At 46.0% G+C, this 23,377-nt stretch overlaps 1 protein-coding gene across 1 annotated transcript in view; it reads right to left on the bottom strand.

Moving 5' to 3' along the window:
• Window positions 1–23,377, bottom strand: part of LOC143817701 (uncharacterized) — a 385,700-nt gene that overhangs the window by 269,618 nt on the left and 92,705 nt on the right. Inside the window, exons 10-11 of the mRNA XM_077299189.1 lie at window positions 13,958–14,081; window positions 12,417–12,585 (exon numbers count right to left, since the gene is read on the bottom strand). Coding sequence (XP_077155304.1) covers window positions 12,417–12,585; window positions 13,958–14,081 — 293 coding nt within the window. The remainder of the gene's footprint in view (window positions 1–12,416; window positions 12,586–13,957; window positions 14,082–23,377) is intronic.

Raw genomic sequence — 23,377 nt, 5'->3', positions numbered from 1 at the left:
CTGTGCTACCTCACACAGACGGAGCTTCTGCAGAGCCGACTGCTTCACAGGTTGCAAACTCCAAACTGACATACCCAAACCCTTCCTGCAGGGTTTTTTTTTTCTCTCAACTGGAATCTGTGGCCATGAGCCACTTGCAAGATCCGGTCCGGTGGAAATGGACCAGCCCCACTACATTCCTGCAGTCTGTTTCAAAAATAAAAGCCCATACCGGGTATTCCTGAACTATTCCTTGGCCACATAACATTACCAGGTTCATGCTGTCATGATCCAGGAGGGGGATTTGTCTTTATCCCGCCCTGGTCAGACAGGGGTTAATTGTATCTGCCTCTCTCTGGTGGTAGGGCGGCTATTTAGCTGCCATATGACCTAGGTCCAGCATCAGTGATAGTTCCGGTCCCTCAGCTAGAGCAGCTGACCTAGTTTACTCTGCGAGTAATTGTGCTTCTCTGTATGCATGCCCGCTGTTGTGTGTATGACCTGGCTTGTTCCCTGACTTGAGTTTCTGTTCTCCGTTTTGGAACTGTTTAGCTTGCTCCAGTTTCTGATCACGTGGCTTGTCTCTGATTACCCTTTCATTTTTCCCCGCGGTACCGCGCACCCATCTGGTTTTGACCTATTGGCTTGTTCCTGACCACGTGCTTGCTTAAACCTCTGGTACTTCGTATGACTGCTTGTTGCTGACCCAGTTTTGGATGTTTTTGCTGCCATCTGGTAGTGGCTTTGGCTGCTGCAGTGCAGGCCTGCCCTGGAAGTGTGAAATCCCTTCTCCCCTCTGCTGCCAACAGGTGGAGCGCACACAAACCTGCATTGCAGTTGCATGATATTTGCTTACTTTTATTCTGTCTTGTGACTCACAGACGTCCTGCTGTGACAACAAGGCACTCCAGCGGATCTAATACGCTTCTGAGCGCATCCTGGGGGACACATAGCGACCCTCACAAATAACACTAGTCGCTGGCTCACAGTATGTATGCATGTATTGTGAGGGGTTGACTCACTCAGCTGCTTCCCAAGGTAAACACAGGAACGCTTCTTGTGGCAAAACATCTGCTGGTTTATTGTGGAACAGCATAAACCACAGCAGGATTCAGCAAAGTAAATATGGCCTTTCTGGCAGAACAGGCCAAAACAAAAGATAACGTAGAACAAAGTCCAACTGTCTGTGGAATTAGCCCTCTCAGACCATCATGTGTCTTCAGCTCCACCAAGAGACACCGTTTGGAGTCTTTACTCTCCAAAAACAACACACAGACTGCCTCTCAAGTCCAGCCATTTAAACCTAGACCATGTGACTGATCACATGACTGTTACATACACAGGTCCTGCTAGCACACTCAGCACGTGGAGATATTGTGGACATCTTCCCACCCACTCTATAAATATCCACCCAGAGGCGTAGCTAGGGTTTTGGCTCAGGGGGGGCGAAGCTTCTGAGTGGGCCCCTAACCAGGTAACCTTGATTACAACTCGGTGATGCACACTAATAGTGGAGGAGAACCTCAGCAAATGACAGCGATGTTACTGAAGGTAATCTCTATATAACGACCAACATGAATATTACCGCCATATGGTCAGTGGTAGATACCAGTCCTACAAAACATAAGATAAGAGATCACAGCACAGTTACGGATAATGTCTTAAGGCTGACGTTCTTTATGATGGAGTCATCACTTTTCCCGTCTTTTCCATCTGGCCCAGACCGAGACAATACAACAAAGACACATTTCACTTCTCATATTCCAGCCCCATCACCATCTATTCCCAACCTGCACAAACTCCTCATCTTTCTGATACCCCAATACTGAGAAGCTGTTGCTGTATGTGTCCCTATTACTGCACCTGATACCCCAATACTGAGCCGCTGCTGCCATATGTGTCCCTATTACTGCCCCTGATACCCCAATACTGAGCTGCTGCTGCCGTATGTGTCCCTATTACTGCCCCTGATACCCCAATACTGAGCTGCTGCCGTATGTGTCCCTATTACTGCACCTGATATCCCAATACTGAGCCGCTGCTGCCGTATGTGTCCCTATTACTGCCCCATACCCCAATACTGAGCCGCTGCTGCCGTATGTGTCCCTATTACTGCCCCTGATACCCCAATACTGAGCCGCTGCTGCCGTATGTGTCTCTATTACTTCCCCTGATACCCCAATACTGAGCCTCTGCTGTATGTGTACCTATTACTGCCCTTGATACCCCAATACTGAGCCGTTGTTGCCGCATGTGTCCTTATTACTGCCCCTGATACCCCAATACTGAGTCTCTGCCGTATGTGTCCCTACTACTGCCCCTGATACCCCAATACTGAGCCGCTGCTGCCGTATGTGTCCCTATTACTGCCCCTGATACCCCAATACTGAGCCGCTGCTGCCGTATGTGTCCCTATTACTGCCCCTGATACCCCGATACTGAGCCGCTGCTGCCATATGTGTCCCTATTACTGCCCCTTATACCCCAATATTAAGCCGCTGCTGCCGTATGTGTCCCTATTACTGCCCCTGATACCCCAATACTGAGCTGCTGCTGCCGTATGTGTCCCTATTACTGCCCCTGATACCCCGATACTGAGCCGCTGCTGCCATATGTGTCCCTATTACTGCCCCTTATACCCCAATATTAAGCCGCTGCTGCCGTATGTGTCCCTATTACTGCACCTGATGCCCCAATACTGAGCCGCTGCTGCCGTATGTGTGCCTATTACTGCACCTGATACCCCAATACTGAGCCGCTGCTGCCGTATGTATCCCTATTACTGCACCTGATACCCCAATACTGAGCCCCTGCTGCCTTATGTGTCCCTATTACTGTACCTGATACCCCAATACTGAGCCGCTGCTGCCGTATGTGTGCCTATTACTGCACCTGATACCCCAATACTGAGCCGCTGCTGCCGTATGTATCCCTATTACTGCACCTGATACCCCAATACTGAGCCCCTGCTGCCGTATGTGTCCCTATTACTGCACCTGACACCCCAATACTGAGCCCCTGCTGCAGTATGTGTCCCTATTACTGCACCTGCTACCCCAATACTGAACCGTTGCTGCCGTATGTGTCCCTATTACTGCACCTGATTACCCAATACTGAACCGCTGCTGCCGTATGTGTCCCTATTACTGCACCTCACTCCCCAATACTGAGCTGCTGCTGCCGTATGTGTCCCTATTACTGCCCGATACCCCAATACTGAGCCGCTGCTGCCATATGTGTCCCTATTACTGCACCTGATACCCCAATACTGAGCTGCTGCTGCCGTATGTGTCCCTATTACTGCCCCTGATACCCCAATACTGAGCCACTGCTGCCGTATGTCCCTATTACTGCCCCTGATACCCCAATGGTGAGCCGCTGCTGCCGTATGTGTCCCTATTACTGCCCCTGATACCCCAATACTGAGCCGCTGCTGCCGTATGTGACCCTATTACTGCCCCTGATACCCCAATACTGAGTCGCTGCTGCCGTATGTGTCCCTATTACTGCACCTGATACCCCAATACTGAGCCACTGCTGCCGTATGTGACCCTATTACTCCACCTGATACCCCAAAACTGAGCCACTGTTGCCGTATGTGTCCCTATTACTGCACCTGATACCCCAATACTGAGCCTCTGCTGCTGTATGTGTCCCTATTACTGCACCTGATACCCCAATACTGAGCCGCTGCTGCCGTATGTGTCCCTATTACTGCACCTGCTGTGTGGTTCTCTGTGCCCTCTAAATTCTAAAGCAACCCTCTATAATATAGCAATGCCAGGTGCAAGTGCCCTAGAAAACAGTGCCCACATTATGCCCCCTAGAAAGTAATATTGTCCTGTGTGCCCCTTTGATAGTCACAGTAACCTGAGTTCCCCTATAACAATAAGTGCCCACTTTACATTTAATAATGTCCCGAGTCTGCCTCCTGTACAGCTTCCCTATACAGTGTGATGCTCTCTTATACACAGTATACTGACCCCTTAGTAGCCTCCAAACTGATGGCTCCAACACTGTAATCCCCACACTGTATGATGCCCCTCTAGATAGCCTCCATATAGTATAATGCACCAGATCATCCTCAGTATAGTATAATGCATCCCCCATAGGCCTACGCTGTATTGTATAATGCACCCACCATAGGCAGACTCTATAACACAAGGCAGCACCCATAGGCAGACTCTGTAGTATAAGGTAGCACCCGCAGGCAGACCCTGTAGTATAAAGCAGCACCCCTATAGGCAGAACCTGTAGTATAAGACAGCACCCCTATAGGCAGACCATGTACTATATGGCAGCACCCCTATAGGCAGACCCTGTAGTATAAGATAGCATCCCCATAGGCAGACCCTGTACTATAAGGCAGCACCCCTATAGGCAGACCCTGTTGTATAAGGCAGACCCCCCATAGGCAGACCCTGTAGCATTAGGCAGACCCCCCATAGGCAGTCCCTGTAGTATTAGGCAGACCCCCCATAGGCAGATTCTGTAGTATAAGGCAGCATCCCTTAAAAAAAAATGCTCACCTCTCTTCTTCCTGGTTCCTGCGCTGCCTTGAGCTCCCGCATGTCTCGGCACCGGGCAGTGACTCATCGCGCCCCGTCAGTGTTGGCGACGTCAGACGCTGACAGGGGGATGATGGGGGAAGGAGCGCAGCGCTCCATCCCTCATCATAGCGGTCAGCTGTATCTGCTAAATGCCAGTACAGCTGACCCTGCGATGACAGGTGGGGGGCCTACTGCTGGCACGGGGCCCCCCCGCCTGCTCAGGGGCCCCATAGCGGCAAAGCAGGGAGATCGATTCTCCCTGCTCTACTGCAGAAGGTAACTATTGGCGCGCTGCGGGGGTGGGCCCCCTCTGAGCTCCGGGCCCAGGGCCCCAGCACCCTCTGCCCCCCCCCAGTAGCTACGCTACTGTATCCACCTATATATACACACACACCTATATATACACACACACGTATATATACACAGTGGGTGAAATACCATAAATTAAGTTATGTGTAATATTTCCATACATTTGCCATTGGATTCTGGTCAGGTGATTGGCTGGGACATTCCAGCAGCTTTATTTTCTTTTTCTGAAACCAACTGGGAGTTTCCTTGGCTGTGTGTTTGGGATCATTGTCTTGCTGAAATATTCACCCTCATTTCATCATCATCCTGGTAGGTGCCAGATTTTTTCAGAACATCTGGGTACATTTGTGCATTATGTCCAAAAAGAAGAAAATATATATACCCACACTGCTAACATACGCGATCACCTATCTGCGTGCTGTGAAATGCTGTACCAGTGCCTTTACCTCCTACTTATTGCATGGGCACTAGGGGTGCATAACCAAAAAAGTGCATGACATCCAAAAAGAAAAGAAAAAAAAAAAAAAAAAAAGTAGTTAGCACTCACCAAGCCCATTGCTGTAAAAGTCTTTATTAGGACATGGACAGGGAGAACATGATGTCTAAAGGATGACAGCAGTTGCTGCATCTGCATGCAGCAACAGCTGTCATCCTTTAGACAGAAGTTAACAGGAAATGCAAGTAGGGGTTTCCTGCCTTCAGCAACCAGGTTAATAGATGAGTATTAGTGATGAGCGAATATACTCGTTACTCGAGATTTCTCGCGCATGCTCGGGTGTCCTCCAAGTATTTTTTAGTGCTCGGAGATTTAGTTTTTTGCCGCAGGTGAATGATTTACATCTGTTAGCCAGCTTAATTACATGTAAGCATTCCCTAGCAACCATGCAACCCCCACATGTACTTATGCTGGCTATCAGATGTAAATCATTCAGCTGCGGTGATGAAAACTAAATCTCTGAGCACTAAAAAATACTCGGAGGTCACCTGAGCGTGCTCGGGAAATCTCGAGTAACGAATATATTCGCTCATCACTAATGAGTATACTTGTTCTTATATATTTTGCTTGATCAGCTCTGTTCTACCTCACTTGCTAACAGACTTCAGTATGGTTTGCATTAGTTCCAGTACAACTTTGTCTTATCCCTTTGGTATTTTATGGATCTTCTGTATGATTAATAATATGATCTGATCTTTCATCAAGACATGTCACATGCTATTTTCTATATTTGCATCTACTAGCTCTCCCTGGCCCTCCCTATTTTTTCCACTTGGAAATTTAAAGAAATAATATAGCCTTATTTATCTATCCTTGAACTCAGGGCTTTTATGAGCGATCACTTGCAATAATATCTCTGTTGCTTGATATGTCTTGAATCGGTACATCTTACCCTACCATGAAGGCACTTTGCTACTTTGCTCTCCTTTTTCATTGTGTGTATTACCTTTTAAAATGTTTTTATCATGTGTTATAATAAAAATTATGTATTTTAGTATTTAGCGCAATATTTCCTTCTTTTTTTGGTTTCTTATATTCTATTCTCCCAGTATTCCACAGGCTTGCCTAAATGTTGTTGAGCAAACCTTAAACGCACTTGAACATGCTTTTTGTTCATCAATGGAGTCTTGCGTGGTGAGCAGGTATACAGGTCAAGGGGGTTGAGGGCATTACTTATATAGTTCTCTTTGAAACAATTGTAACCACTGATTCCAGGTCTTTCTGTAGCTCTCCACAGGTGGTCCTTGGATCTTGGACAACTCTTCTGATAAGTCTTGTCACTCCTCTGTCTGAAAACAGAACTAAAATTTTGTTTTTTATTTCATTTTTTCTAGTCTCGTTAGGAGACCATATTTTGTACTATGTACTGCATACAATTTTTTACTATATACAGCAGTATTGCAGTACACAGTATTGGTGATCAAGTAATCGTAGGTTAAAGTCCCCTAGAAGAATTTAAAAATTGAAAAAAAAAATTTTTTAATCCCCCCCCATTTCTCCAATAACAATAATATTAAATGAATTTAACATAGTTGGTTTTGCAGTGTCCATAAAAGTCTGATCTATCAAAACATAAAATTAATAAGCCCAAATGGTAAAATATATTTAGATAAAAAAAATAAAAACAGAAATGTGCAAGGAGGAACAGGAGGAGCACTGCCAGAGCCCTACAAAATAACCTCCAGCAGGCCACAAATGTTCATGTGTCTGCACAAACGGTTAGAAACCGACTCCATAAGAATGGTCTGAGTGCCCGACGTCCACAGATGGGGGTTGTGCTCACAGCCCAACACCGTGCAGGACGCTGGGCATTTGCCACAGAACACCAGGATTGGCAAATTCACCACTGGCGCCCTGTGCTCTTCACAGATGAAAGCAGGTTCACACTGAGCACATGTGACAGACGTGACAGAGACTGGAGACGCCGTGGAGAGCGATTTGCTGCCTGCAACATCCTTCAGCATGACCGGTTTGGCAGTGGGTCAGTAATGGTGTGGGGTGGCATTTCTTTGGAGGACCGCACAGCCCTCATGTGCTCGCCAGAGGTAGCCTGACTGCCATTAGGTACCGAGATGAAATCCTCAGACCCCTTGTGAGACCATATGCTGGTGCGGTTGGCCCTGGGTTCCTCCTAATGCAGGACGATGCCAGACCTCATGTGGCTGGAGTGTGTCAGCAGTTCCTGCAAGATGGAGGCATTGAATGTATGGACTGGTCCGCCCGTTCCCCAGACCTGAATCTGATTGAACACATCTGGGACATCACGTCTCACACCATCCACCAACGTCACGTTGCACCACAGACTGTCCAGGAGTTGGCGGATGCTTTAGTCCAGGTCTGGGAGGAGATCCCTCAGGAGACCATCTGCCGCCTCATCAGGAGCACGCCCAGGCAATATAGGGAGATCATACAGGCACGCGGAGGCCACACACACTACTGAGCATCATTTCCTTGTCTTGAGGCATTTCCACTGAAGTTGGATCAGCCTGTTACTTCATTTTCCACTTTGATTTTGAGCATCATTCCAACTCCAGACCTCCGTGGGATATTAGTTAAATAGCTCAGAGCAGCAATTACTTCATTTAAACCATTACAGAAAACTCCCAATAACATATATATAATTAGAAAATGGAGTCAGAAAAACTGTCTTTAGTATAAAAATTGTAACATTTATTCAATATCAAAATCTATTAGAGTCACCATATAGAATATTGTAAAAAACACATAGTCATTTAACAATCACTACACAAGCGAAGGATACAGGTAACACATCCACAGTTCCACACTAATAGTACACGGTCCGACCCGAGGTCTCAGGTTCAATAAAGTATATAGTCCATATAATAACAAACACTCAATGTCCCACTGGAACGCCTAGTAGTAAACATGTATATAGGACTGAACCTCACCCATAATGGTCGTAGTGTGGAAGTGGAAAGGCAGCTGGTTCAGTCCTATATACATGTTTACTACTAGGCGATATTAAACCTGTATATGGTGACTCTAATAGATTTTGATATTGAATAAATGTTACAATTTTTATACTAAAGACAGTTTTTCTGACTCCATTTTCTAATTATATATACTCCGTGGGATATTAGTTGTGATTTACATTGATCATTTTTAGGTTTTATAGTTCTCAACACACTATGTAATGAATAAAGATTAACACTGGAATATTTCATTCAGTGATATCTAGGATGTGGGATTTCAGTGTTCCCTTTATTTTTTTGAGCAGTGTATATTTTGAATAAAATATGTAGTTTTAATTTGTTTTGCCTATGCCTTTTTGTCCCTAATAACAATTTGGGATGTTGTTTATTATGATAGGATTGAGGTTGGTAGGATACCATAAGCGGACATTTGATAGTTATAGCAGTTTTCAATATGTCAGGGGGTGCTGTTCTTAAAATGGTATAACTTTTGGAGGTTTTTCAATATATAGGACCCCAAAGTCATTTTTAAAACATTATAGAAACTTTATTCCAGCTCACCCAGTTGCTCCACGCTCATCCACCTGGGGCCCAGACTCCGGCCTCGCCATGGCCTCACATCAGGGCCGGACTGGCCATAGGGCAGTTCTGGCAAATGCCAGAAGGGCCGATGGCAGTAGTGGGCCGCTCGAATGTGCCGCTGTCGGCACACTCCCCACGCTGTCGCGGCACACTCCCGGCCCCGCATTCAACTATACCGGTGTCATAGACGCCGGTACAGTTGAATGCAATGATGGAGGAGAGAGCGTCTGCTGACACCCCCTCTCCCATCATTCCCCGCTCTGCCTGCCGCTGACACTGCGGGTGCGCGATGACGTCATATCATCGCGCACCTGCTGTGTGACCGGGCGGGCAGACTGCGCCTGCTGAGACCAGAGCCAGAGCAGCGCGGGACACGAGGAGAGAGGTGAGTAGAGTGTTTGTTTTTTTTTATCAATGAGTGATGACTGGATTGTGGAGCTATTGGGGGGGACTGCCTGCCTGCATTACTTTCTATGGGGGCTGCCTGCCTGCATTACTTTCTATGGGGGCTGCCTGCCTGCATTACTTTCTATGGGGGCTGCCTGCCTGCATTACATTATATGGGGGCTGCCTGCCTGCATTACATTATATGGGGGCTGCCTGCCTGCATTACATTCTATGGGGGCTGCCTGCCTGCATTACATTCTATGGGGGCTGCCTGCCTGAATTACATTCTATGGGGGCTGCTTGCCTGCATTACATTCTATGGGGGCTGTCTGCCTGCATTACATTCTATGGGGGCTGCCTGCCTGCATAACATTCTATGGGGGCTGCCTGCCTGCATTACATTCTATGGGGGCTGCCTGCCTGCATTACATTCTATGGGGGCTGTGCTGCATTATATTGTATGGTGTCTGCCTGCATTACATTCTATGGGGGCTGGCTGCATTCCATTCCATGGGCCTGTGCTGCATTATATTCTATGGGGCTGGCTGCATTCCATTCCATGGGCCTGTGCTGCATTATATTCTATGGGGCTGGCTGCATTATATTCTATGGGGCTGTGCTGCATTACATTCTATGGGGCTGTGCTGCATTACATTCTATGGGGCTGTGCTGCATTACATTCTATGGGGGCTGTGCTGCATTACATTCTATGGGGGCTGCCTGCATTACATTCTATGGGGGCTGCCTGCATTACATTCTATGGGGGCTGTGCTGCATTATATTGTATGGTGGCTGCCTGCATTACATTCTATGGGGGCTGGCTGCATTCCATTCCATGGGCCTGTGCTGCATTATATTCTATGGGGCTGGCTGCATTCCATTCCATGGGCCTGTGCTGCATTATATTCTATGGGGCTGGCTGCATTCCATTCTATGGGCCTGTGCTGCATTATATTCTATGGGGCTGGCTGCATTACATTGTATGGTGGCTGTGCTGCATTATATTCTATGGGGCTGTGCTGCATTATATTCTATGGGGCTGTGCTGCATTATATTCTATGGGGCTGTGCTGCATTATATTCTATGGGGCTGTGCTGTATTACATTCTATGGGGCTGTGCTGTATTACATTCTATGGGGCTGGCTGCATTACATTCTATGGGGGCTGTGCTGCATTACATTCTATGGGGCTGGGCTGCATTACATTCTATGGGGGCTGTGCTGCATTACATTCTATGGGGACTGTGCTGCATTAAATTCTATGGGGCTGTTCTGTATTACATTCTATGGGGCTGGCTGCATTACATTCTATGGGGGCTGTGCTGTATTGCATTCTATGGGGGCTGTGCTGTATTACATTCTATGGGGGCTGTGCTGTATTACATTCTATGGGGGCTGTGCTGTATTACATTCTATGGGGGCTGTGCTGCATTACATTCTATGGGGACTGTGCTGCATTAAATTCTATGGGGCTGTTCTGTATTACATTCTATGGGGCTGGCTGCATTACATTCTATGGGGGCTGTGCTGTATTACATTCTATGGGGGCTGTGCTGTATTACATTCTATGGGGCTGGCTGCATTACATTCTATGGGGGCTGTGCTGTATTACATTCTATGGGGGCTGTGCTGTATTACATTCTATGGGGGCTGTGCTGTATTACATTCTATGGGGGCTGTGCTGTATTACATTCTATGGGGGCTGTGCTGTATTACATTCTATGGGGGCTGTGCTGTATTACATTCTATGGGGGCTGTGCTGTATTACATTCTATGGGGGCTGTGCTGTATTATAGTCTATGGGGGCTGTGCTGTATTATAGTCTATGGGGGCTGTGCTGTATTACATTCTATGGGGACTGAGCTGTAATGCTGGATACAGCTGTAATTATATGTTACATAGTCGTGTTACACTCCCCTCACTTCTTGTAGCCTACAAGTGTACAAAGATATTATACAGTCACCATGCGACAAGTGGGCCTGTGTGACTTCAAATGCCAGGGCTGAATTTTAGTCCCAGTGCGGCCCTGCCTCCCATCAAGGAAAATAGAAAAAATTGGAGTCCGGCTCAACAGGACTGGATTTTCCTTTTCTTTTTCAAAAGAAATTATAGTGCATGCAAAAGAAAAATGTACATGGTCGACATGACCCACTCGACGCGTTTCAACTGCACTAGGCAGTCATACTCATGAGTCCCATAGACTTTAATGAGTGGATTCCGATATTGTAGTGAAATCACAGGATGCTGTGATTTTTTTCACAGGCAGATTCGGTAAGTAAAAAAAAATAAATCGGTAATTGGCACTGACCCATTAAAGGGAATGTGACACCAGAAAAAATGCTACTAACTTGCAGATATGGGGTTAATCTGCAGGTTAATAGTGTTAATAACCGGCCCGACTCCTGCACTTACTCTAATGCTGCAGGGAGAAAAGTAACGTAACTGGGTTCAGTCAAGGGGGTGGTGTCGGTTCAGTCACCACTGAGAATAAAGAGCAGCAGCAGTAATCGCACCCCCAGCCCTGACTGACAGCTGGCCCCAATGCAGAGTCACAGTCAGTCAGGGTCAAGGTCTCGGTTACATCTGCTGCTCTGTATACTCAGAGTGACTGAACCGGAGCCGCCCCGGTGTCAGAAATTGAAACGCTACTGGGGGGAATAAAGTTCATTTTCTCCCTGCAACGTTCGGTAAGTGTGGACGCCGGGCAGGTTAGTAACGCTACTAACCTGCAGATTAACCCCATATCTGCAGGTTAATAGTGTTTTTTTTTTCTGGGTGACAAGTTCCCTTTAAACAATATATTGTATGTCCAAGTGCTATCCAATAAAAAAATCAGATAGCACTCATCCGATAAATATGGTGGTGTGAGCGAGCCTTTTGAAAGCAAATGGACATGATCCCACTTTGACATGTAACTATGCATGTTAAAGGGTTCGTAGCTAGTAGTTTTGCTTTTTCCCAACATATTACATAACTCAGTATAAACAGTACAGATTTGTGGTGACTATGGGGTATAAATCGATTTGTGTTTAAAGAAAGTAACAAAAATAGAATAACAAAATACATGATTACATAAAATACATAATAGTTTAAACTCTGGTGAAAGATAACTAACTGGTACAAAAAAAAAGAAATAAAAATTCTGGAAAGCATGATGAACTTCCGATTGATTCTCCTGTACCTGTACTTGGAGTTTGCCTGAATGCCATTTGGAGAGGGAACAGCCAATGGATATGATAGGGCTCATATAAACCATTATAAACGTAGAGAACATTTAATGTTTTGCTGGACTCATTAATCATTTCTTCATCTGATGCAAATGGATACATGGAAGGAGTGTTTCCAAATTTCTGTTAAGACACACAAAGACTCCGTAATTAGCTCACCATGTATATGCCTCAGAAATAATAAAAACAATATTTGCTTAGAAAGTAAACACGTATCGCATAGATTTCATGATATATGCCATATGTAGGTATGCACAGAATTAAAGGGAACCTGTCACCAAGTTTGGCCGATACGAGTTACAGCCACCGCCTTACAGGGCTTATATAGAGCATTCTATAATGCTGTATATCTGCCCCCAGCCGACCTGTAAGAGAAGAAAAATAACTTTTATTATACTCACCTGTGGGGCGGTCCGGTCCGATGGGTGTTGCTCTTCTTGGTCCGGTGCCTCCCTTCTTGCGATACCGCTCTCCTGCTTGCTTTGTGTGGATGACATGTCCCTGCATCATCCACACAGTGTGCTCGGCATTGCGCTCCTGCGCGGGTGTACTTCTCTGCCACGTTGAGGGCAAGGCAAAGTACTGCAGTGCACAGGAGCCGGAAAAGGTCAGAGAGCCCTAACGCCTGTGTACTGCAGTACTTTGCCCTCAACAAGGCAGATAAATATGCCTGCGCAGGAGCGTGATGCCAACCAAGAAGAGCGACACTTTCTTACCCCCCCGCAGGTGAGAAATAAAAGTTATTTTTCTGTATATAAGCCCTGAAAGGGGGTGGCCGCATCTCATGTCGGAGAAACCTGGGGACAGGTTCCCTTTAAGTATGGAGAATTATATAAAAGTGGTGCCTTGGATGACCAGTGTATTATAAGGAAAATATTCTCAGTAAGTTGTAAGCAGTACGCAAAACTATACACTCTTGCATTTCCTAAAAAAAATGTATGCATGATATTTGCTACAATATCATATGCCAAAAAAGAAAAGCTTAGCTAATATTGCTCATATAGAGAATAATGAGATTACATATATTGTACGTGTGATAGAGTGGTGTGCAAAAGGACTTAAATAAAAATATACCGTACTACTGCAGATGATCGAATCTGCAGAGTAAAATTCAGCAAATCACACAAGTTTATCAGGGAAATTCGGTTTGTATTGAAGTTATTCAATGCAAATTGAATGTTCCTTATTATGCTCTGAGGTCTCTCCATACCCCAGAGTATGATAGACCTGATGTAAAAAAAAAAAGAGAAATACTCATCTTACTCCTCACCTGTCCATTTGCAAGTGGAGGCCAGTTGGTCGCTATTTTGCTGAATTCACGTCAAGAGAACTGCAAAAAAATCTGTATTCTCCAGATTCTATACTAATTTTTGGCAAATTAGAGGAGAATTCAATTCCAGTCAAATAAAGTCGCTGATCGCGACATGTTACCTATGTACAGTATTCAGTTGCACACGTTTTCACAGACTATGATACATGGTCTTTTAGCACTTACCTCCACAACAGCATTCTCAATAAGCCCAGAAATTGGGGAGCGCGTTGCACTTCTCAGCTTCAATTCATCACATCTGTGCTCCAGTGTTCTACCATAACGTTCCCTTGCTTCTTTTTCTATTATGCTGCAAAAATTATACAAATATGACATTTATGCAACTATAAAGTTACTTTCAGAATTGGAAAACCATCCTATAAAAGTTTATGGGTGATATTCTATTGTTATAATTTTGCAGGCTATGGCTAAACGTCACGTCAAGTGGGACCTTTTGAGATGTTGCAGTCAAAAATGTAGATGCACGCACCTGTATTCCTATACAATTTGAGAACAACATTCACAGACTGTCAAAAAATAGTTTCCATTGTATCTAGATTTTATTTATTTTACGCACTTATATAGCGCCATTAATTCCACAGCGCTTTACACACATTATCATCACTGTCCCGATGGGGCTCACAATCTAGATTCCCTATCAGTAAGTCTTTGGAGTGTGGGAGGAAACCGGAGGACCTGGAGGAAACCCATGCAAACACGGGGAGAAGATACAAACTTCTGGCAGATGTTGTCTTGGTGGGATTTGAGCCCAGGACCCAATCTCAGTTGTATTAAAAAGGTATACTCTAGCTTATGAGACTTAGTTGATATAGTCCCTATTGATATAGTGCAGTTTTTGTTTATCCTTATTCTTATTTTGCCAAAACTTGGGTTTCTTCAGTTATTACAATTTTGTCTCAAATGGGAAAAAAGCACTCTAAACATATCAGTAATCAAACAATCACTAGGTATTGATAACGACTAAAAGACAACATTTTCCACTGGATAAAACAGTTATCACAATATATTTTTCTTCTTCGTAAGGCCATGTTCACACTTTGCAGTTTTTACCGCGGATCCGCGGCGATTTTGATGCTGCGGGTCCGCAGCAGTTTCCATAGCGTTTACATTAACATGTAAACCCTATGGAAACCGCAAACCGCAGTGCACATGCTGCGGGAAAAACCGCGCAGAAACGCAGCGGTTTACAACCCGCAGCATGTCACTTCTTTGTGCAGAATCGCAGCGATTCTGCACCCATAGAAATGCATTATTCCGCTTACTTCCCGCATGGGGCTGTGCCCACGATGCGGGAAGTAAGCGGATAATGTGCGGTTGCTACCCGGGGTGGAGGAGAGGAGACTCTCCTCCAGGCCCTGGGAAGCATAAATAGTGTAAAAAAAATAATTAAAATAAAAAATAATGCTATACTCACCTCTCAGCGCTGCACGCGGCTGTCCCGTCTCAGTTGCTGTGCGAGCAGGACCTGTGGTGACGTCGCGGTCACATGACCGTGATGATGCCGCGGTCACATGACCGTGACATCACAAAGGTCCTTCTCGGCACAGCATCTTTGGAACCGGAGCGCCGCGTGCAGCGCCGAGGAGATCCGGACATCAGAGGGTGAGTATAACCAATTTTTATTATTTTTAACATTACTATTGATGCTGCATATTGCTGCATATGCAGCATCAATAGTATAGGCGGAAACCCGCAGCGGAAACCGCGGAACAAACCGCGATAAATCTGCAGGGATAACCGCAGCGATTTTTGTTGTGAATTCTGCTCTTGGGCTCCCTCCGGTGGTTGTTGGTGGTAGTGCAGTTGTCTTGGGGTTGTAATCCGGGCAGGTGTTTCTGCTGATTGCAGCTCTATTAGGTATTTAGGTGTGCAGGATCCATGAGTCTGTGCCAGTTGTCCATTGTACTTGGAGGGATTGCATCTCTCTCTGGCTCCTCATGCCCTGCTGCAAATTCAGCTACGATAAGTGTCTGGTTTTTTGTCTCTGTGCACACATGCAGTGTGCTTTGCAATTCAGTGCAATTTATTGTGTTTTTGTCCAGCTTAGACTTTGTTTGGATTTTTCAGTCATGCTGGATTCTCAGGAGATGCAGATATACTTTCTATGTCTTTAGTTAGATGTGGAATATTTGTATTATCTGCTGTGGATGTTTTTAGGATTTTAATACTGACCGCTTAGAATTCTGTCCTATCCTTTTCTATTTAGCTAGAAGTGCCTCTTTTGCTAAATCCTGTTTTTCTGCCTGCGTGTGTCTTTCCTCTTATACTCACAGTCAATATTTGTGGGGGGCTGCCTATCCTTTGGGGTTCTGCTCTGAGGCAAGATAGAATTCCCATTTCCATCTATAGGGGTATTAAGTCCTCCGGCTGTGTCGAGATGTCTAGGACGTGTTAGGTACATCCCACGGCTACTTCTAGTTGCGGTGTTAGATTAGGGTTTGCGGTCAGTACAGGTACCACCTACTCCTGAGAAAGTCTCTCATGCGGCTCCAAGGTCACCAGATCATAACAGGTTTTGCCCTGCAGATTTATCCAATCCGCTGCGGGAGAACCCACAGAGGTCACCCGCAAAGTGTGAACTGTTGTGAATTCTGTTCTCGAACTCCCTCCGGTGGTTATGAATGGTACTTCGGCGAGTTCTGTCCATGGACTCCCTCTGGTGGCTGTGAGTGGAGCTGCTGGTTCTGAGGTTCTTTCCTCAGCTGACCTCGTTTAGTCTTAGGCTGGCTGCTCTATTTAACTCCACTTAGATCGTTACTTGATGCCAGCTGCCAATGTCCTAGTACTGGTTCAGTTTGCTCTTGGATCTTTCAGATGACCTGTCTACTCCAGCAAAAGCTAAGTCCCTGCTAGCTTATTTTGTTTACCACTGTTTTCTGTCCAGCTTGCTATCATGATTCTGCCTGGCTAGCTGGAAGCTCTGGGATGCAGAGTGGCACCTCCACGCCATGAGTCAGTGTGGGGTCTCTTTTGCACACTCTGCGTGGTTTTTTGGTAGTTTTTTATGCTGACCGCAAAGATACCTTTTCTATCCTCAAGTCTGTTTAGTTAAGTCTGGCCTCCTTTGCTGAAACCTATTTCATTCCTGTGTTTGTGACTTCCATCTTAATTCACAGTCAATACGTGTGGGGGGCTGCCTATTTCTTTGGGAAATTTCTCTGAGGCAAGTTAGGCCTTATTTTTTATCTTTAGGGATAGTTAGCTCTTAGGCTGTGAAGAGGCGTCTAGGCAGAGTCAGGTACGCTCCACGGCTATTTCTAGTTGTTGTGATAGGTTTAGGGGTTGCGGTCAGCAAAGCTCCCACTTCCCAGAGCTGGTCCTGTATTACTAGTTTGCTCATCAGGTCATTCCTAGTGCTCCTAACCACCAGGTCATCATAACAGTACAGCTGGCCCGTAAAGTGTTAATGCATCTCAATAGAGGGATAAAGGAAGTTCTGAGACCATTTTTTTTTTCCCCTCTGCAGCGTGTTTTGTTTTTCTTTTCCCCTAAATCTCTGGGTGGTTCAGGACACAGGTGTAGATATGGACATTCAAGGTCTGTCCTCTTGTGTGGATCAACTCACTGCAAGGGTACAAGGCATTCAAGATTATGTAGTTCAGAACCCGATGTTGGAACCCAGAATTCCAATTCCTGATTTGTTTTCTGGGGATAGATCTAAGTTCCTGAATTTCAAAAATAATTGTAGACTGTTTTTTGCTTTGAAACCCCGCTCCTCTGGTGACCCCATTCAGCAAGTAAAAATCATTATTTCTTTGCTACGTGGCGACCTTCAAGACTGGGCATTTTCCCTCGCACCAGGAGATCCTGCATTGCGTAATGTAGATGCGTTTTTTCTGGCGCTTGGGCTGCTTTATGATGAACCAGATTCAGTGGATCAGGCAGAGAAAATCTTGCTGGCTTTGTGTCAGGGTCAGGATGAAGCGGAGGTATATTGTCAGAAGTTTAGAAAGTGGTCTGTGCTTACTCAGTGGAATGAGTGTGCCCTGGCGGCAATTGTCAGAAAGGGTCTTTCTGAAGCCCTTAAGGATGTTATGGTGGGATTCCCCACGCCTGCTGGTCTGAATGAGTCTATGTCCTTGGCCATTCAGATCGATCGACGCTTACGTCAGCGCAAAACTGTGCACCATTTGGCGGTATCTTCTGAGCAGAGTCCTGAGCCTATGCAGTGTGATAGCACCTTGACCAGAGCTGAACGGCAAGAATACAGACGTCAGAATGGGCTGTGTTTTTACTGTGGTGACTCCACTCATGCTATCTCTGATTGTCCTAAACGCACTAAGCGGTTCGCTAGGTCTGCCACCATTGGTACGGTACAGCCAAAATTTCTTTTGTCCGTTACTCTGATTTGCTCTTTGTCATCCTATTCTGTTATGGCATTTGTGGATTCAGGCGCTGCCCTGAATTTGATGGACTTGGAGTTTGCCAGGCGCTGTGGTTTTTTCTTGGAGCCTTTACAGTATCCTATTCCATTGAGAGGAATTGATGCTACGCCTTTGGCCAAGAATAAGCCTCAGTACTGGACTCAATTGACCATGTGCATGGCTCCTGCACATCAGGAGGATGTTCGCTTTTTGGTGTTGCATAATCTGCATGATGTGGTCGTTTTGGGTTTGCCATGGCTACAGGTCCATAATCCAGTATTGGATTGGAAATCAATGTCTGTGTCCAGTTGGGGTTGTCAAGGGGTACATGGGGATGTCCCATTGTTGTCAATTTCATCTTCCCATCCTTCTGAAGTCCCCGAGTTCTTGTCAGATTACCGGGATGTATTTGATGAGCCCAAATCCAGTGCCCTACCTCCTCATAGGGATTGTGATTGTGCTATTAATTTGATTCCTGGTAGTAAGTTTCCGAAGGGCCGACTGTTCAATTTATCTGTGCCAGAACACGCCGCTATGCGGAGTTATGTAAAAGAGTCCTTGGAGAAAGGGCATATTCGCCCGTCGTCATCACCGTTGGGAGCAGGGTTCTTTTTTGTGGCCAAGAAGGATGGTTCTCTGAGACCTTGTATAGATTACCGCCTTCTCAATAAAATTACCGTCAAATTTCAGTACCCTTTGCCGCTACTGTCTGATTTGTTTGCTCGGATTAAGGGGGCTAGCTGGTTCACTAAGATAGATCTTCGAGGGGCGTATAATCTTGTGCGTATTAAACAGGGCGACGAATGGAAAACAGCATTTAATACGCCCGAGGGCCATTTTGAGTACCTGTTGATGCCATTCGGGCTTTCTAATGCTCCATCTGTGTTTCAGTCTTTTATGCATGACATCTTCCGAAAGTACCTGGATCGATTCATGATTGTATATTTGGATGATATTTTGGTCTTTTCGGACGATTGGGAGTCTCATGTGAAGCACGTCAGAATGGTGTTCCAGGTCCTTCGTGCTAATTCCTTGTTTGTGAAGGGGTCTAAATGTCTCTTTGGAGTTCAGAAGGTTTAATTTTTGGGCTTCATTTTTTCCCCTACTATCGAGATGGATCCTGTTAAAGTTCAGGCCATTTATGATTGGACTCAGCCTACTTCTGTGAAGAGCCTGCAGAAATTCCTGGGCTTTGCTAATTTTTTCCGTCTCTTCATCGCTAATTTTTCTAGTGTTGTTAAACCATTGACTGATTTAACCAAGAAAGGTGCGGATGTGGTCAATTGGTCCTCTTCGGCCATTGAGGCTTTTCAGGAGTTGAAGCGTCATTTTTCTTCTGCCCCTGTGTTGTCAGCCAGATGTTTCGCTCCCGTTTCAGGTCGAGGTGGATGCTTCTGAGATTGGAGCAGGGGCTGTTCTGTCTCAAAGAAGTTCTGATGGCTCAGTGATGAAGCCATGTGCTTTCTTTTCTAGAAAGTTTTCGCCTGCTGAGCGTAATTATGATGTGGGCAATCGAGAGTTGTTGGCCATGAAGTGGGCGTTCGAGGAGTGGCGACATTGGCTTGAAGGAGCCAAGCATCGCGTGGTGGTCTTGACAGATCACAAGAATTTGACTTATCTCGAGTCTGCCAAGCGGTTGAATCCTAGACAGGCTCGATGGTCGCTGTTTTTCTCCCGCTTCGATTTTGTGGTTTCGTACCTTCCGGGTTCTAAGAATGTGAAGGCTGATGCCCTTTCAAGGAGTTTTGTGCCTGATTCTCCGGGAGTTCCTGAGCCGGCTGGTATTCTCAAAGAGGGGGTAATTTTGTCTGCCATTTCCCCTGATTTGCGGCGGGTGCTGCAGGAATTTCAGGCTGATAGACCTGACCGTTGCCCAGCGGAGAAACTGTTTGTCCCTGATAGATGGACTAGTAGAGTTATCTCTGAGGTTCATTGTTCGGTGTTGGCTGGTCATCCTGGAATCTTTGGTACCAGGGATTTGGTGGCTAGATCCTTTTGGTGGCCTTCCTTGTCACGGGATGTGCGTTCTTTTGTGCAGTCCTGTGGGACTTGTGCTCGGGCTAAGCCCTGCTGTTCTCGTGCCAGTGGGTTGCTTTTGCCCTTGCCGGTCCCGAAAAGGCCCTGGACGCATATTTCCATGGATTTTATTTCAGATCTCCCTGTTTCTCAAAAGATGTCGGTTATCTGGGTGGTTTGTGATCGCTTCTCTAAGATGGTCCATTTGGTACCTTTGCCTAAATTGCCTTCCTCCTCTGATTTGGTCCCATTGTTTTTCCAGCACGTGGTTCGTTTACATGGCATTCCGGAGAACATCGTGTCGGACAGAGGTTCCCAGTTTGTTTCGAGGTTTTGGCGGTCCTTTTGTGCTAAGATGGGCATTGATTTGTCTTTTTCTTCAGCTTTCCATCCTCAGACAAATGGCCAAACCGAACGAACCAATCAGACTTTGGAGACATATCTGAGATGCTTTGTTTCTGCTGATCAGGATGATTGGGTGTCCTTCTTGCCTTTGGCTGAGTTGGCCCTTAATAATCGGGCCAGCTCGGCCACTTTGGTTTCGCCTTTTTTCTGTAATTCTGGTTTCCATCCTCGTTTTTCTTTAGGACAGGTTGAGCCTTCGGACTGTCCTGGTGTGGATTCTGTGGTGGACAGGTTGCAGCAGATTTGGACTCACGTCAGGGCCGGACTGGCCATAGGGCACTTCTGGCAAATGCCAGAAGGGCCGGTGCCAGTGGTGGGCCGCTCAATCCGCCGCCCCCGCCGTCGCATTCAACTATACCGGCGTATAGACGCCGGTACAGTTGAATGCAATGATGGAGGAGAGAGCGTCTACAGACGCTCCTCTCCCATCATTCCCCGCTCTGCCTCTGACACTGCGGGTGCGCGATGACGTCATATCATCGCGCACCTGCTGTGTCCCGGGCAGACTGCAGCTGCTGAGACAGGAGCAGGAACCAGGAAGCAACGCTGGGCACGAGGAGAGGTGAGGAGAGTTTTTTTTTTTTCTGGACTGTGGGGCCATTCTCGGAGGAGGTGAGGGGAGGAAGAGAAGAGATGTGGGCTGTATATAGTTCTCTGTGGGCTGTGCTCTGTGCTGTATACTGCTGTGGGCTGTATATAGTTCTCTGTGGGCTGTGCTCTGTGCTGTATACTGCTGTGGGCTGTATATAGCTCTCTGTGGGCTGTGCTCTGTGCTGTATACTACTGTGTGCTCTGTGCTATATATAGTTCTCTGTGGGCTGTGCTCTGTGCTGTATACTACTGTGGGCTGTATATAGCTCTCTGTGGGCTGTGCTCTGTGCTGTATACTACTGTGGGCTGTATATAGTTATCTGTGGGCTGTGCTCTGTGCTGTATGCTACTGTGGGCTGTATATAGTTCTCTGTGGGCTGTGCTCTGTGCTGTATATAGTTCTCTGTGGGCTGTGCTCTGTGCTGTATACTACTGTGTGCTGTATATAGTTCTCTGTGGGCTGTGCTGTATATAGTACTCTGGGCTGTGCTGTATATAGTACTCTGTGGGCTGTGCTGTATATAGTACTCTGTGGGCTGTGCTGTGTATAGTACTCTGTGGGCTGTGCTGTATATAATACTCTCTGGGCTGTGCTGTATATAGTACTCTCTGGGCTGTGCTGTATATAGTACTCTCTGGGCTGTGCTGTATATAGTACTCTCTGGGCTGTGCTGTATATAGTACTCTCTGGGCTGTGCTTTATATAGTACTCTGGGCTGTGCTGTATATAGTACTCTGGGCTGTGCTTTATATAGTTCTCTGTGGGCTGTGCTGTATATAGTTCTCTGTGGGCTGTGCTGTATATAGTTCTCTGGGCTGTGCTGTATATATTACTTTGTGGGCTGTGCTGTATATATTACTTTGTGGGCTGTGCTGTATATATTACTCTGTGGGCTGTGCTGTATACTATGCGGTTTGTGCTATATAATATGCGGGCTTTGCTATATACTATGGGGAGTATATTATATTCTATGGGGGAGGCCATGTTATGTACTATGTGGCTGTGTTATATACTATTGTGGGGGTATATTATATTCTATGGGGGAGGCTGCGTTATATACTATGGGGGGCTGCATTATATTCTATGGGGGGCTACATTATATATTATGGGGAGGTGGGCTGTATTATATTCTATGGGGGTTACATACTCTGGGGTGGCTGCATTATACTCTGTGGGGTGGCTGCATTATACTCTGGGGTGGCTGCATTATACTCTGGGGTGGCTGCATTATACTCTGGGGTGGCTGCATTATACTCTGGGGTGGCTGCATTATACTATATGTGGGCTGCATTATACTGTATCGAGGACTATGGGGAATACGTTATACTATATGAAGAACTATGGGGTGCATTATACTATGGGAAGTGAATTGTACTACATGGATGACTGTGGCGGTGCATTATACTATATGGAGCACTATGAGGATTGTATTATGCTATATGGAGGACTATGAGGATTGTATTATGCTATATGGAGGACTATGAGGAGTGTATTATACTATGTGGAGGACTGAGCAGTGTATTTTAATATATGGAGGACTATAGGGAGTGTATTATACTATATGGAGGACTATGGAGCACATTATAATATATGGAGGACTATGGGGTGTATTTTACTAAACAAGTAAAATGCTGCATATTCGGATTGTTTTTGCTGGAACAAAAAGCCTTGTTGTCAGCAGCACATTGCCAGTGTAAACTGTAGATGTGCTGCTGAAAACATGATACTGTATGGTGATCTATTAGTGATCGTTCTGTCTCATCATTATTCCTCAGCTGGTGGAAAGAGGCCGGGAAACAAGCGTTGAACAACTTCCGTATTGTCGATCAAACTCATTTAGCGGCCTGAACTCAGCGCACGTAAATACAACAGAAAGGCTTCTGTGTGATGTGCAATATGTTAGCATTTGGGGCCCCATTTTAAACTTTGCCTAGGGCCCCACTTTGCCTAAAACCGGCCCTGCCTACAAGTGTACAAAGATATTATACAGTCACCATGTGACAAGTGGGCCTGTGTAACTTCAAATGCCAGGGCTGAATTTTAGTCCCAGTCCGGCCCTGACTCACGTGGTGGACAATTTGACATTGTCCCAGGAGAAGGCTCAACGTTTCGCTAACCGCCGTCGCTGTGTTGGTCCCCGACTTCGTGTTGGGGATTTGGTTTGGTTATCATCTCGTTATGTTCCTATGAAGGTTTCGTCTCCTAAGT

The sequence above is a fragment of the Ranitomeya variabilis genome, chromosome 3 (assembly GCF_051348905.1).
Source record: "Ranitomeya variabilis isolate aRanVar5 chromosome 3, aRanVar5.hap1, whole genome shotgun sequence".
In the NCBI taxonomy this organism is placed as follows: domain Eukaryota; kingdom Metazoa; phylum Chordata; class Amphibia; order Anura; family Dendrobatidae; genus Ranitomeya; species Ranitomeya variabilis.
This window is presented reverse-complemented; position numbering and strand designations above follow the sequence as displayed.